This window comes from Trichomycterus rosablanca, chromosome 16 (assembly GCF_030014385.1).
Source record: "Trichomycterus rosablanca isolate fTriRos1 chromosome 16, fTriRos1.hap1, whole genome shotgun sequence".
Lineage (NCBI taxonomy): Eukaryota > Metazoa > Chordata > Actinopteri > Siluriformes > Trichomycteridae > Trichomycterus > Trichomycterus rosablanca.
Window position 1 is genome coordinate 10,912,294 of NC_086003.1, and position 14,845 is coordinate 10,927,138.

The 14,845-nt window shown below is 37.0% G+C and overlaps 1 protein-coding gene across 3 annotated transcripts in view; it reads left to right on the forward strand.

The window, feature by feature from the left end:
• LOC134330972 (serine/threonine-protein phosphatase 2A 55 kDa regulatory subunit B beta isoform) overlaps positions 1–8,226 on the forward strand; it is a 73,929-nt gene extending 65,703 nt beyond the window's left edge. For all 3 annotated transcript variants that reach the window (XM_063012294.1, XM_063012293.1, XM_063012295.1), the window contains 5 exons: positions 1,412–1,589; positions 5,153–5,317; positions 5,411–5,580; positions 6,750–6,841; positions 7,721–8,226. In XM_063012294.1, the coding sequence (XP_062868364.1) occupies positions 1,412–1,589; positions 5,153–5,317; positions 5,411–5,580; positions 6,750–6,841; positions 7,721–8,000 (885 nt within the window). In that variant the 3' untranslated portion in view covers positions 8,001–8,226. The remainder of the gene's footprint in view (positions 1–1,411; positions 1,590–5,152; positions 5,318–5,410; positions 5,581–6,749; positions 6,842–7,720) is intronic.
• Positions 8,227–14,845: the final 6,619 nt, after the last annotated feature.

Here is a 14,845-nt window from a genome sequence, read left to right on the forward strand (position 1 = left end):
CGAATCACTTATAATAAGCTGCCTACGGGCATGGCAGGTGGGGCACATTACCATAATCTACACCCTCTGCCTTCCTGTATAAACACTGCAGGTGGGCATGTTACAGGGTAAAGTGCTTGATACATAAAGCCCATTAATATTTGTGCACCAGTCGTGTAAATTTTGTGATAGTTTCATTTAGCACCACATAAAGCAATTACTGGTTTTCATACAGCTTTGGGAATAAGTGTAGATAAGTGTAGCTTTGCAGTAAAATGTCAAATAAAAAATAAAGTGAACTTAAAGAGTCATTATGTGAGGTTAGAATTTTACTTTTAAGAGGCCTTTTTAGGAATTGAATGATTTGATGAACTAGATAGCTAACTAGCTAAAAGCCCATGGTTCTGCATTAAGATGTCCAGCAAAGCTCATGGTCTGGTGTCTACATACATTTGGCCATATCAGATGGTGTTTTTGCTAAAATAGTAGAGTGTGTATTTTTAAATGTTAAAATCATAACACTTTGACTAACCTGTATATTAACAGACATAAATAGCTGTTTCCAGTATGCTGATGATTGTCTTGTTTTGCACTTAATGAATTGTTACGGTGCTTTTCCATTAAATATATTTGAAATTAATTAGAGAGCTTGGTGATACATTTTAGTCTTTAAGGATGCTGTTTTACTAAACATGATGAATACAGTGGCCTTTTGTTTTCCACTTGAATAGGACAGAATCAGCCCCCCAAACCCCCATGTGATAATGACCTGTCACCGCATGAACATTCCCTCCTCCCATAAGTCTAAAGAACAAGACTCATTTGCAGTGCATTACAAACTTTCGCCATAAAGTGTTAATGGAGTGGGGAGCAGAAGCAGCCCCCTGCAGTAATGTGGAAGCTGCGTTTTTTTAGATTAGTCATCATTAAAGAATCATTTTACCACAAAAGATTAATCATTTTTATTAGACCTAACTGTAGGAGCTTCTAGAATTTTTCAATTCAAAGAGCTTCATTAGCACGAATGTTACAGTAGTTACACTATTACCAAATCATTGAAGTGACAAGAAAAGAAAATATGTTTTAAGAAAATAGAAATAGAAAAGAAAAAAATAGAATAAAGAGGTAGTGCATCTGTATGTGTTTGTGTGTGTATAAAATTGTATTAAGGGCTTCAGCAGTGGTTACCACTTCACCTGCTAATGGAGAATTTTGTAATAAAATTGATGTAACTGTAATATTCTATAATTGTTCCCAACTTTTTGTGTGCATTATTTACATTTCAGAATAAAAAAGTTATTATTTTGCATTAATGAAATTGTGTTCAATGGAATATTGATTGAATAACAAGCTCACACCCCAAATGTTTAGCAGAGAGTTATTTAATTTTTCCCTCTCAGACTATCGTATCTTTTTTTTTAAATTCTGTTAGGTGCCAGTGTTAAGGCCTATGGACCTTATGGTAGAGGCGACACCCCGGCGAGTATTCTCCAATGCTCACACCTACCACATCAACTCCATCTCAGTAAATAGCGACTGTGAGACCTACATGTCCACAGATGACCTGAGGATCAACCTGTGGAATCTGGAGATCACCAACAAAAGCTTCAGTATCCTTTAGCAATTGTGGTTAGCTATGTCTGTGTTATAGTTAATATGTAAAGCCACAATAAAATAGAATTCAGTTTTTTAAAATAAATATTTTAAAGAGTTAAACAATGTAATCTTAGGATATTCCAAACCCAGTGCTGAAGGACATCTGACATGCTACTATTGATCAGCAGTCTAAAGGTTTGAAGATAAGAAAAGACCACCCAGAACCTTCTAATTACCCCTGCCCCACTAGCAATATCGGTCAGAAGACAGGCAGTGATCTTTTGATCCCAAGCCATACCATGATGGATCACCAGTCACTGCTAAAGATAAACTGGCTTTTCTCCCTAAAGCTTATAGTGGATGGATACCACATAGCCTCTTGGGAACATTTCAAATAGAATAGGTTATTTCGATAGATTTAAGGTCAGCATATAGCTTTTTATGCAGGCTTTTGGAAATAAAGATTAAATTACAGATGTATTTCTGAAATCTGTTTAACTACAGCTACAATGTACATGGGCTGGAATAATATAAACTATTTAATTATTAATAAACAAGATAAAAAACACTAACAGTATATTCATATCTAAAAACTACTAAGTCTTTTATGAGTTATGGTTAGATGTTAAAGCATTTGTCAAGAACATCTTGCATTTCACAGCGTTGTGGCACAGCTGGTTAAACTGATTTCTGCTCAATAACATGGGAACTTGGGTTTCTTCTGGATATTCTCTGTGTCCATGTAGGTTTCTTTCCATTTCCTCAAAAGATGCAGACAGTGGATTGGCAACTACAATTTTTTTTTCTGGTTGTGAGAATTAGAAAATGTTTGATTGTGAGAGGTCCTGTGAAAGACCATCCAATGTGTATTCCTGCTTTGCACCTAGTGCTTAATAATGTCCCAGGAGTCAAAATTAATAAAATTAATATTTCAGTTCAGTTTTTGATCAGTGATGTGGATATCTAGTTTACGTTATGCATTCAAGAACTTCTTATGAGTTCTTATTTTCAGTGATGGGTAAATGTAGTGATTAGGGAAGCCATGGAGGACAATGGATGACATTTCAGTGTCATCAAAGCAGTCTTAATTTGTGGATTCATTAGTATCCTAAAACATAGTAAACCTGTTTGCACCATAGGGTGCATATGGTCCTGTAAAATTTCCTCTTTTGTTGTCTGTTCTACAACAATGCAAAGCAAATACTGGAATGATTTATTTTAGTGCTCAGAAGTCCATCTGTGGGTCTTGCTACGTTGCTGAGTTTTGCATTTTTATGCATCAATTTCTACATATAAAGATTTCAAAACAGTGGTTGGTTATGCTTTATGAAGTTTACAACAAAAAAACTGTTCCAAACTGTCCCACAAATATGGAACTACGTCAATTATTTTATATAATTGATTTTATACACAGGCACAGGCATTTTATTTCTCTAGTCTACCACCTCTAAGACTTGGGTTTGAATGCCAGCAGTGCCATCAGCTGGCCGGATGTCTACACAGACATGATTGGCTGTGTCTGAAAGAGGGATGATTGCCAAAGCCCTTTTATGGGCTGGTGCCCTGTTCAGGGTATTTCTGCCTTGTGCCCAGTTTCCCAGTGAAAATAGGCTATCCATGACACTGATCAAGACAAATTGGGTTAATGTAAATGAATATATATATACAGTAGTGTTCAAAAAAATAGCAGTGATTTTAAAAAAGCGAATAAAACACAAAATCATTATAATAACTTTTATTTCCATAAATCCAAATGCACTGATACTACACCTTCAATTCAAAATCAAAACATTAACAAAATTTAGCCAGTTTGTGTTCATCCTTTACAGAAAGTTAAGAAAAATGAATATTAGGCTGTTCCAAAAAATAGCAGTGCCAGAAATGGATGTATAAACTGAAAAAAAATGTTTGAGGTTTCACTTTACTTTAAATTACTGAACTAATATTTAGTGGCATAACAATTGTTTCCAAGATCTATGTTGTATGGAGTCGATCAACTTCTGGCACCTCTGAACAGGTATTCCAGTCCAGGATGATTAGACTACATTCCACAGTTCTTCTGCAATTTTGGGTTTTGCCTCAAACAAACGCATTTCAGATGTCAGACCACAAGTTCTCTATGGGATTGAAGTCAGGGGATTGGGCTGGCCACTCTATTACCTCAATCTTGTTTGTCTGTAACCAAGATGTTTTGGGTCATTGTCATGTTGAAACACCCATTTTAAGGACATTTCTTCTTCAACATAGGGCGACATGATCTGCTCAAGTATTCTGATATATTTAAACTGATCCATGATCCCTCGTATGCCATAAATAGGCGTAACACCATGGTATGAAAAACATCCCCATATCATCATTTTGTACCACCGCGCTTTACTGTCTTCACAGTAAAGTACTTAGGCTTGAATTCAGTGTTCGAGGGTCATCTGACATACTGTCTACGGCCACTAGACCCAAAAAGAACAATTTTGCTTTCACCAGTGCACAAAATGTTGAGCCATTTCTCTTTGGACCAGTCAATGTGTTCCTTGGCAAATTTGAACCCATTCAGGACACGTCTTTTTCTTAACAACGGGACTTTGCAGGGAGTTCTTGCTGGTAAATTGGCTTCACTTAATCATCTTCTGTACTCACTGGTAACTTCAGATGTTCCTTGATCTTTCTGGAGGTGATCATTGGCCGAGTATTTGCCATTTTGGCTATTCTTCAATCCATTCGAACATTAGTTCCACGCTTCCTTCTGTGTCTTTCAGGTTTTGGTTTTCACTTCAAGGCATTTGAGATCATTTTAGCTGAGCAGCCTATAATTTGCTGCACTTCTCTGTATGTTTTTTCCATCTACAATCAACTTTTTAATCAAAGTACGCTGTTCATCAGAACAATGTCTGGAACAACCCATTTTACCCAGTATTTCAGAAGGAAATGCGCTATGACCAACCTGTGCAACATTTGCCACCCTCCTACCTTAAATAAGGGCCAAAATTGACACCCGTTCTTCTGCAGAATGAATGACTTCACCAATTGAACTCCTCACTGCTATTATTTTGAACAACCCCCTTTCAATCAATGCTTCGATTACTCAGAATGAGTGGGATGCATGTCCTAATTGTTGGGTTTGTTTTGTTTTCATTACTCTACTACACTTTCAAGTAAATTATTTGCTATGTAGAAATATCACTTCTACTAAAAACAGTGATTCATCAGGTTAATGGTGTTGGACTGCTATTTTTTTGAACACCACTGTATATATAGTATATATACAAGATGGGTATGGCTGGCAAATGATCTCAATAATTATGAAAAAATTTAGTGTGTTTTAAAACTTGAAACTGCATAGTATGCCATTATCCAAGATTATTATGAACAGTTACTGTATATGGCAAACAATACCAATAAAAGTCTTTTTTTAAATAGTCAGTTATCAAGACTAATGTGTTAGTCATTTTAATATTAAATATGTCACAGTTATGTCACTGGTGATTCAGTTTGATAAGTTCAAATTCCTCCCACCTCATGAATGAAAAACATTTTTTAGCTCTTTGCACAGAGTTGTGGTTCCTATACTCCAACCTTCCAGACATTGTAGACATTAAACCAAACAACATGGAAGAGCTAACTGAAGTGATCACGGCAGCTGAGTTTCATCCCAACCAGTGTAACACCTTCGTGTACAGCAGTAGCAAGGGCTCCATACGACTGTGCGACATGAGGGCAGCTGCACTGTGTGACAGCCACTCCAAATGTAAATGTATTTACCATTTTGCAGTAGAAAATGTTAATGTTATTCACACATTACTCCACACTGACATTTATTATGGTTTGTTTATCACCTCAGTCTTTGAAGAGCCAGAGGACCCCAGTAATCGCTCCTTCTTCTCTGAAATTATCTCCTCCATATCCGATGTCAAGTTCAGCCACAGTGGTCATTATCTCATGACCCGTGACTACCTGACCGTTAAAGTGTGGGATCTCAATATGGAGAACAAACCTTTGGAGACCTATCAGGTACAGTGCTGTTTAACAAAACAGGTGACCTTTTTGAGCACTGAAGATAAAACTTAAATTAAAAAATATTTTTGAATACTTTGCCATTGTTTTGTTTTATGTAAAGATGTAAAAAAAAACTGCACCTCAACACCAAAACCTAAATTCACCTGTGAAGCAAGGAGACAGGAAGCATCAGGGTTTGAAGATACTTTGCTGCCTAATGGTATGGATAGTTTTAATGACACAGGAAACAATAAATTCCAAACTTTACAAGGCAATTATATAATATTACATATACAAATATATATACAAATTTATTATATAATTTTGGATGATGCAACAAAATATTGACCCATAGCTTATTAAATCAATCGAGACCCACTTGTAATCTCACTGTTGGACTACTGCAACTTCCTCCTGGCAGGTGCTCCTATGTCCACAATTAAACTCATCAAAAATGCAGCTGCTCGGCTGGTTTTTAACCAACCTAAACATTGGCACATCACCCCACTGCTGCATTCTCTTTACTGGTTTCCTGTAGCTGCACGCATGCAGTTTAAAACACTGCTTCTCGCCTACAAAGCCAAAAATGGATCCTCTACCCAGAACTTGAGGAAGACATGCATCAATTTATTTCTTGTTAAAAAAACTTTTGTTCTAACAGTGTTTTCTGCAGATTTGTATTCTTGGACTGTTGTCTACTTAAACTAGAGTAAGGTAATGTTCACTATGAAAGCACTTTTGTAAGTTGCTCTGAATAAGAGCGTCTGCTAAATGCCAAAAATGTAAATGAGACCTGAAGAGCATTTTTTCATTCGATAAATGAAATAATAATTAAGAAAAGCGTTGTTTTAATATTAGACAAAGATAACCCAAATAAACAAAGTAGTTTAATGATCTGAAGCATTTAAGTGTGACAAATATGCAAAAATAGAAGAAACTGGGATAAATACTATAAACTAGTTTGCAGAAGCTTTAACAATGATAACTCCTTTAAGTCATAACAGAATTTTCTGAAAGAATTTGAAAAATGCTTTGTTTAAAAGAGGACAGTCATTTTTATCACTGTTGTACATTATCAGAATCGATTAAGAGGAGGTAACCATTGTATGGTAACAGGTTACACTTTTGAGTTCAGTATGTGGGGGGATCTGATGAGTAATTTGCTGTATGTCTTCCTGTTGCAGGTCCATGACTACCTGAGAAGTAAGCTGTGCTCCCTCTATGAAAATGACTGTATTTTTGACAAGTTTGAATGTGTGTGGAATGGAACAGACAGGTACGTTCACACGTTGTGTTTAGTGCAATATTGTTGGGTATTGTTATTGTATTGTTTAGATTAAGGTAAATGTGAAGCATGCATGGCTGGATTTAATACAAATATCACTTAAGTGCAACTTTGGACTTTGGACATTTGGTTTCTAAGCTTAAAAATAACAACTGAAATTAATAATTAATAGCTCTTAACAACATGAACAGGTCATAGTAAAAGTGGCTAAACCCAGCAAAAATTTAAAAATTTTCAATTCAGCCTAACATTACAATAACAACATGCAAACACTAGTGCTTCCACATCTGTTTGGATCTGACAATATATCAAACTGATATGCTGTCCAAGACCTTGATCATTTCTAGAGACACCATTGGGAGTATTGGGAATTTTGTCCAGAGGCATAAACAATCTCATCTGTACAATGAACCCTTTGCTACTTCAACATTTTATCACACAGGCAGATATTTTCACTTATTAAGCATTAATTTACCCCAAGAACATGCTTGTAGACCTATTAGCTGCTGGGATGTTGGGAGCTATCATCCTTTGTGAGACAGGGCCCATGTTAAGTAAGGTGTGGTTATCATAAAAATAAAAAGTGTAAATATAAAAACTATTTTTTCACTTTTATAAAATATTTATTTTTCATACAACAACAGTCACATGACCTCAAGCTCTTATTTACACTTATTTAGAACAAACACGTGATCAAATATGATATATGAGATGCTTAAAATAAAGGGACATCAAGATAATGTAGTATGTTATCAGATAGAGACAATAAGAATTAAATTTGAAATGTGTTTGAAAAAAGCAGTTTTGTTGCTTAAAAAGCAGGTATGTTTAATTCTCTTTGATGGATCTCTTTATTTCTTTTACTTTTAGTGTCCTGATGACGGGATCCTACAATAACTTTTTTCGCATGTTTGACCGCAACACAAAGCGTGACGTCACACTCGAGGCCTCCAGGGAAAACAGTAAACCTCGAGCCATTCTCAAGCCACGCAAGGTGTGTGTGGGCGGTAAACGTCGTAAAGATGAGATAAGTGTGGACAGTCTGGACTTCAGTAAGAAAATTCTTCACACAGCCTGGCACCCTTCAGAAAATATCATTGCCGTGGCCGCCACCAACAACCTCTACATATTCCAGGACAAGATTAACTAGCATGTTGCAAGTTCTTATCCATCAGAGACTGGTGCTAATCCTCAACGAAATCTGTGGATTTGGGGAGGTCAGACTTACTGCCTTTGACTCTGCTTTAAAATAAAATAAACATCTGGTTAATTTCTTGAGCCTCGTACAGCAAGATGTAAGCACTGCACTGAGTATGTACTGCATATGTCAGGTTACAACAAAACATAAAGAATGCAATGATTGCTGCTGTCAGGTAGTTTTAGCATTTCCATCCACTGTTTGTTGTAGATTTTGTTTGTTATGAACAGCAATAGAATCAAGATTTTATTTTGTTCAGATTCAGTTCAGAATGTATTTACACTGTGAGTCAAAAAGACACCTTTGGGCGCCCAGGTGGCGCAGCGGGATATTCCGCTTGCACACCAGCACCGAGTTTCTGAACTCCCCGGTTCGAAACTCTGTGTTGCCACCGGTCGGCTGGGCGCCATCTAGCGGGCATAATTGGCAGTGCCTACAGCAGATACTAATTGGCTACCGTATCTGCAGGGTGGGTGGGTGGGTCTTCATACGCTGAGTAAGGACACTGATTGGCGTCTACGCCTGTGCAGAATGCATGGGCGAGAAGAGGAGGGCTGTGCACGTGTTTAAAGAGGCGTGTACAGCGATGTGCTCTCCTCGGATGCAATCTGGCATCTATCAGGAGCGGAAGACAAAAATTGAGTGCGCTAAATTGGGAGGAAAATGGGGAGAAAATGCATAAAAAAAAAAAAAAGAAAGAAAAAAAAGGGACCTTTGTACCTTTGCTCATAAACTTAATTCCTGTACATAAACATTGTAACTTGTAATTGCAAAAACAGAAAGATTATGTTCAATTTTGTCATAAATTGACATTTATTGTTCACAGGTAAATTTGTCATGTATAATTAATATGAAAAAAATGATTGTGAAAGTTGTCAGCTTAAGGTATTACAGGTATGACAGTGTATACAACTTGACTTTTATGCACCGATGGTTATGTTGTGAATTTAAATGAATGGATATAACTGCAGTGTTTATCTGTCAGTCTTACACTGAATCACTCATAATGATGAAGTGAAAACGTTTTTTAATCAGTTAAAACCTCTTTTTCACAGAAGTTCAGTTTTGATTGCTGTAGAAGTTGGAACACCTTGTAAAATACAATAACAACAAGAATCTGTGATTTGTTAATTTTCCTGTGCCTGTATTTAACTGACAATAAAGAAAAAGATTACCAATTTTTTTACTGACCAACTTAATTGTATTTTGAAAATGTAAAGATTTTTTACTATGAGTTTGAGTATGATGTATACTTAAAAAATATCACATTTCTTATTAATTACACATTTTAATTGTTTGGGAACTGAGAACACTAATTGTTGCAGTTTTGCAAGTCATTATAACCTCACCTGTTACCAGTTCACTTGCTTGTTTAGAATGTTTTAAAATGGTATAATTTGGTAGTCTTTATACCTTTCACTCCTATTGCTGGTGTTCCAAATTTTTTGAGTGTGTTCAGGCATCAAATTTAAAATATGTTTATATTTACAAAATGCAGTTAAGTTGGTCAGCAAAAACAGTAAATGTTTCTTTGTGCTTTTGTCAGTTGAATTAAGGTTAAAAGATTAAATATTTACAAAAAATTTCACAACTTGTCTTAAAATTAGTTTGTATTTAGACTCTGTGCCATGGCAATTCAACTTGTCAGGTGCACTCTTTAAGATGAGAATAGAACACAGTCTACAATTAATACTTTGTTGTCAGGACAGTGAGTAAAACACACAAACTCAGACTGGGACATGACAATGGTCCAAAGCATACAGCCAAACCAACATTGCAGTGACTTCAGGGCAAGAATTTTGAATGTCCTTGATTTGCCTATAGCCAAAGCCCGAGTTTACAAACATCTGTGGAAAGATGTAAGAATTTTGAACTGCCTTGATTTGCCTATAGCCAAAGCCTGAGTTTACAAACATCTGTGGAGGGACCTAAAGATGTCAGTTTACAGTTACTTGCCACCCAGTCTGACAAGAAGTTTGACAGACCCTCTGAAGAAGTGTTGCCCAAATCCAGGTGTTCAGAGCTTGCAGATACGTATCCAACAAGGCTTGCAGCTTTAATTGCTGCCAAAGGGACTTCTTCTTTATTCTATTGAATGAAAATGTTAGTGAATAAGAGATTTTTGTTTTTTATTTTTAATTCATTTTTGAAAAAACATTTGTTTTGTGTCATTATGGGTAATTAAGTGTACATTTATGGGTACATATGACAATTATATCCATTCAAAATCAAATACACAACAAAACGTGCAAAAAGTCACTGAATACTTTTTAAATACATTCATTGGTTGGACTAAGGGTCCAGCTTAAATACCTTTATGTTGTCAGGATGCAATCATTGTTTAATCCCCTTTTCCAAGTTTATTTATTCTGTCTATAATAAAAGTGCATGCATCATTTTGCACCTGATTAAGGGGTTGGATGGTGCCACCGAATTTAAGGTGGAGGAAAAACAATGTAGCAACCATACTGCTTCTGTTCTATTTTTTAAGTAAACTCCAAAAACCATAATAAAATTTAAAAAAAGGCAGTTAACTTTTTTTTGAAGTCATGCCACCTGACTGGTGTACAGAACTACTCATACATGCCATTTAAGTTAAAAGATAAAAAGTTAAGATCCCATTTCCAGTGAACCACTTAAAGAAACTGAAAACATATCTGAATGGTACATGATTACTGAAAATGAATCCTTTACTGGTTTTGTCTTAGCAGACAATCACTTTACATATTGAGGGGCTGTAAGAGTAGTCTGCCATCAACCACTGCAACATCTACAAATTAAAATGTCTGTTTTTGCCTCATTGCCAAAAATTTGATTGACATAAAGCTCTGTGCCAGTACCCTGTCGGTCAGCAGGCAGTAGGGGTACACTAAAAATAACCACAGATATTGATTCTGGCAAATCCGTTGCCATCGCTGTACATTTTTAAATGTTTATTTCTCAGAGGTCTGGTCTTTCTCAGCATTTCTTGTTTATGAGTTGATGCTGTGGGGGAGGTGAGGATCTTCTATGAAGCTTTCACAATTACTTAGAGACATATTTAAGCAACAGATAGCAAATTTAATTTTATCTTCTGGATCAGCTTTGTAGATCTATAGAAAAATAATGCAAAATCAAGTGCAACAGAAAATAGGTTTTGTGGTTGACATTTCAATATGATTATCTAGTGAAATAAACCAAAATGAAGTGATTTATTTAAACATACACAGGCAGGTGTGAAGCGAAATCTAATACCTGGTCAAAATCTAATACCTGGTCAAAATCTAATACCTGGCCAAAATCTAATTGTGAGCTCCCAATCAAAAATCATAAATACAGTTGCCGTCTCCCTCTTTCCCAGCTGTAACCACTCCACAACAACCACTGTTATGGGAAGTTTTCCACAATATTATAAAGTGTCTGTCCATTCAAACGAGCATTTATGAGACACTTTTGAACTTTACACAAATGTTGCTTTACCTTCTGTACCTGGAGCGTTTACAAGTGAATGCAGAGAAATGCTATATATGAAAGGAACATGTATCTAAACTGCTAGCAAAACCTGTTTTAACTGATTGTTTAATGGATATTTCCCACAAAGTCTATAGCCTTACACCTATTATTAATTTCAAGTTATTACTCAGACACCCTTGTATATTAATTTTTTAAAGTGTGTTTATGAGTTAAAAAATACCGGCGGTCCTAAAACATCAAAGCTAATATAAATTAATACAAAGCCCAATAAATTACAACAGCACCCCCTTGTGGAGGAGCCGCCGTTTGGCCCGACCGCTCCCGTAAAAGCGATTATTCTGGTCTGACTCTGCATGCCTAAACTGGTACAGTTTTTACGCCGAGTGCCCTTCCTGACGCAACCATTCTTATTTTATCAGGGCTTGGAACCGACACTGACAGCGACACTGACAGAGAGCACCGACAAACTCTCAATGGCTGATATATTGATTTAATGTGTTACAGATTGAGGAGAATCTACAAATACAATTCTGTATCATTTTACCATTTAGGAGAAATGAACACAGTGACTGGATCACTGGAGCTGTGCAGCACCAATACCACCCGCTACACCACCATGATGTTCCACTACATAATGTATTTAAAATATTTGAGAACTTTAAAGGCTGCATTTACCTTTTACATTGATCAGCCTCAACATTCAAAACAGGTGAAGTGAAAGAATATATATTGGGCAACAAGTTAATGGTCATCTCTTGTGTTGAATGTTAAGGATCTGATTAAGATCAAAAAAGGGCAAACTGGTAATGGTTAGACAACTGGTCAGACCATCTCCAAAGCGACAGGTCTTGTGGGGTGTTTCCAGTATGCAGTGATTAACCAGTGAATTGGCTAGTGATTGTGCCCATGTTTACCCCTGTCCACCACCAAAAGCACTTGTTGTACAGTAGACATGAGTATCAGAGCTGGACCATGGACCAACAGAAAGATGGCCTAATCTGATTTCTCTTTACATTACATAATGGCCGAGCATGTGCATCAGTAATCTGGAGTTAAAGATGGCACCAGGATGCACCAGGAGAACAAGCTGACAGGCAATGTGATGCTCTGGGCAAATGTTCTGCTGGAACACCTTTGGTCTGGCAATGGTAATACTTACTGGCAAAAACTTTAAGGTGTTGACTTGAGCGTCTGTGGGATGTATTGAACAAAAAAGTCCAGTCCACAGAGGCCCCAACTTGCAATTTACAGGACTTAAAGGGTTTGTTTTTGAGGTCTTGGTGCTGGATACTACGGGAAAGGTCTAGAGGCCTTGAAAGGTCTAAAGGAAACCATGCCTTGACTGATCTGACCTGTTTTGTCAACACAATGGGGACCCAATCAATATTAGGCAAGTGGTTTGAATGTATTACTCTTGTTTCTGTAGGCAATCATGAATTCAGAATACTGGGGTTAAGGCTTTTATCTCAATGGCCTTGCAAGGGGTCCCAACCTGTATAGTGAATATAAATTTTTTTCCCAAAATGTGTGGGGCTGCATTTATAATATATGGCCAAAAGTATTTGGAGCTTGTCAGACATCCATTTTAAAAACAATTGGTTGTGTTATGAAAACTGGGTGACCTTTATGTGATCTTTTCAACTATATCAACAGCCACTATTCTGAGCAGGCTTGTCACAAGACTTGAAGTATACACCGATTGGGCATAACAATATGACCATCTCCTTGTTTTTACACTCACTGTCCATTTTATCAACTCCACTTACCATATAGAAGCACTTTGTAGTTATACAATTACTGACTGTAGTCCATCTATTTATCTACATACTTTTTTAGCCTGCTTTCACCCTGTTCTTCAATGGTCATGACCCCCACAGGACCACTACAGAGTAGGTATTATTTAGGTGGTGGATCATTCTTAGCACTGCAGTGACACTGACATGGTGCTGGTAGGTGTGGATCAGACACAGCAATGCTGATGGAGTTTTTAAATACCTCACTGTCACTGCTGGACTGAGAATAGTCCACCAACCAAAAATTTACAGCCAACGGCGCATCGTGGGCAGCGTCCTGTGACCACTGATGAAGGTCTAGAAGATGACCAACTCAAACAGCAGCAATAGATGGGTGATCATCTCTGACTTTGCATCTAGAAGGTGGACCAACTAGGTAGGAGTGTCTAATAGAATAACCCCACAACACACACTAACACACCACCACCATGTCATTGTCACTGCAGTGCTGAGAGTCATCCACCACCTAAATAATACCTGTTCTGTGGTGGTCCTGGGAGAGTCCTGACCATTGAAGAACAGGGTGAAAGCAGGCTAAAAAGTTATGTAGAGAAACAGATGGACTACAGTGAGTAATTGAAGAACAGGGTGAAAGCAGGCTAAAAAAAAGTATGTAGAGAAATAGATGGTCTACAGTGAGTAATTGTAGAACTACAAAGTGCTGATAAAATAGACAGTGTGTGTAGAAACAAGGAGGTGGTTTTAATGTTATGGCTGATCTGTGGACATTTTCACTCATTCACTGAAATGAGCATTTGTATGGCTGGGCACTGATTTTGGTAAACACTTGAGTGGGGCTGAGGTCAGGAATTTCTTTAAACCAAGCTTTTCTTCATGACTTTATAGAATTTGCTTTGTGTACAGGGGCACAGTAATCCTGGAACAAAACAGGGCCTTCCCCAAACGGTTGCTGCTGCAGTTTAAAGCATATTACACCTGTTAGCAAATGTATTGGGACACCCCTTCAATTTTTTTTAAATTCATGTTACAACCACAGTAACATGTAACATGAATTAAAAAAAAATTGAAGGAGTGTCCCAATACATTTGTCCAAATAATTTATAACCAGACTTGTTTTAAAGACAGGGTGATTGCTAAATATATAGACTGAAATGTGCATTTTCCCCCCCCACTCATGAATAGCACACATTCACTGAAATCACTTGTATTCTGGTCTCTATAAGCACAAAACCGAGATTCCAGGGTAGTTTCTACTTTTGCTGTGGTATCGAATTGGTACCTGAAAACGACAGTTTGCTGGTATTTAGGTATCTTAGCTATGATAGTGTATAGTATTATGTTTTAGCACATATGCTTTATACCTGGGCAGATGTTTTGGTGCAAGAGCATTGACCCACTTCCTGAAAAAAAATTCCCAGTGCAACACCACCACCCTTGTTGTAAGGCAGAATACGGTAAACGCAAACCTTAACATGGGCCATGGCATCATTCACTTAATTTACAGGTTTATGATTACCTGAAAAGTGCGTTTCCCTGTTTCAGAGCCTGTTTCAACAACAGGAAACTTTCTATGACAATTCTTATGATGCC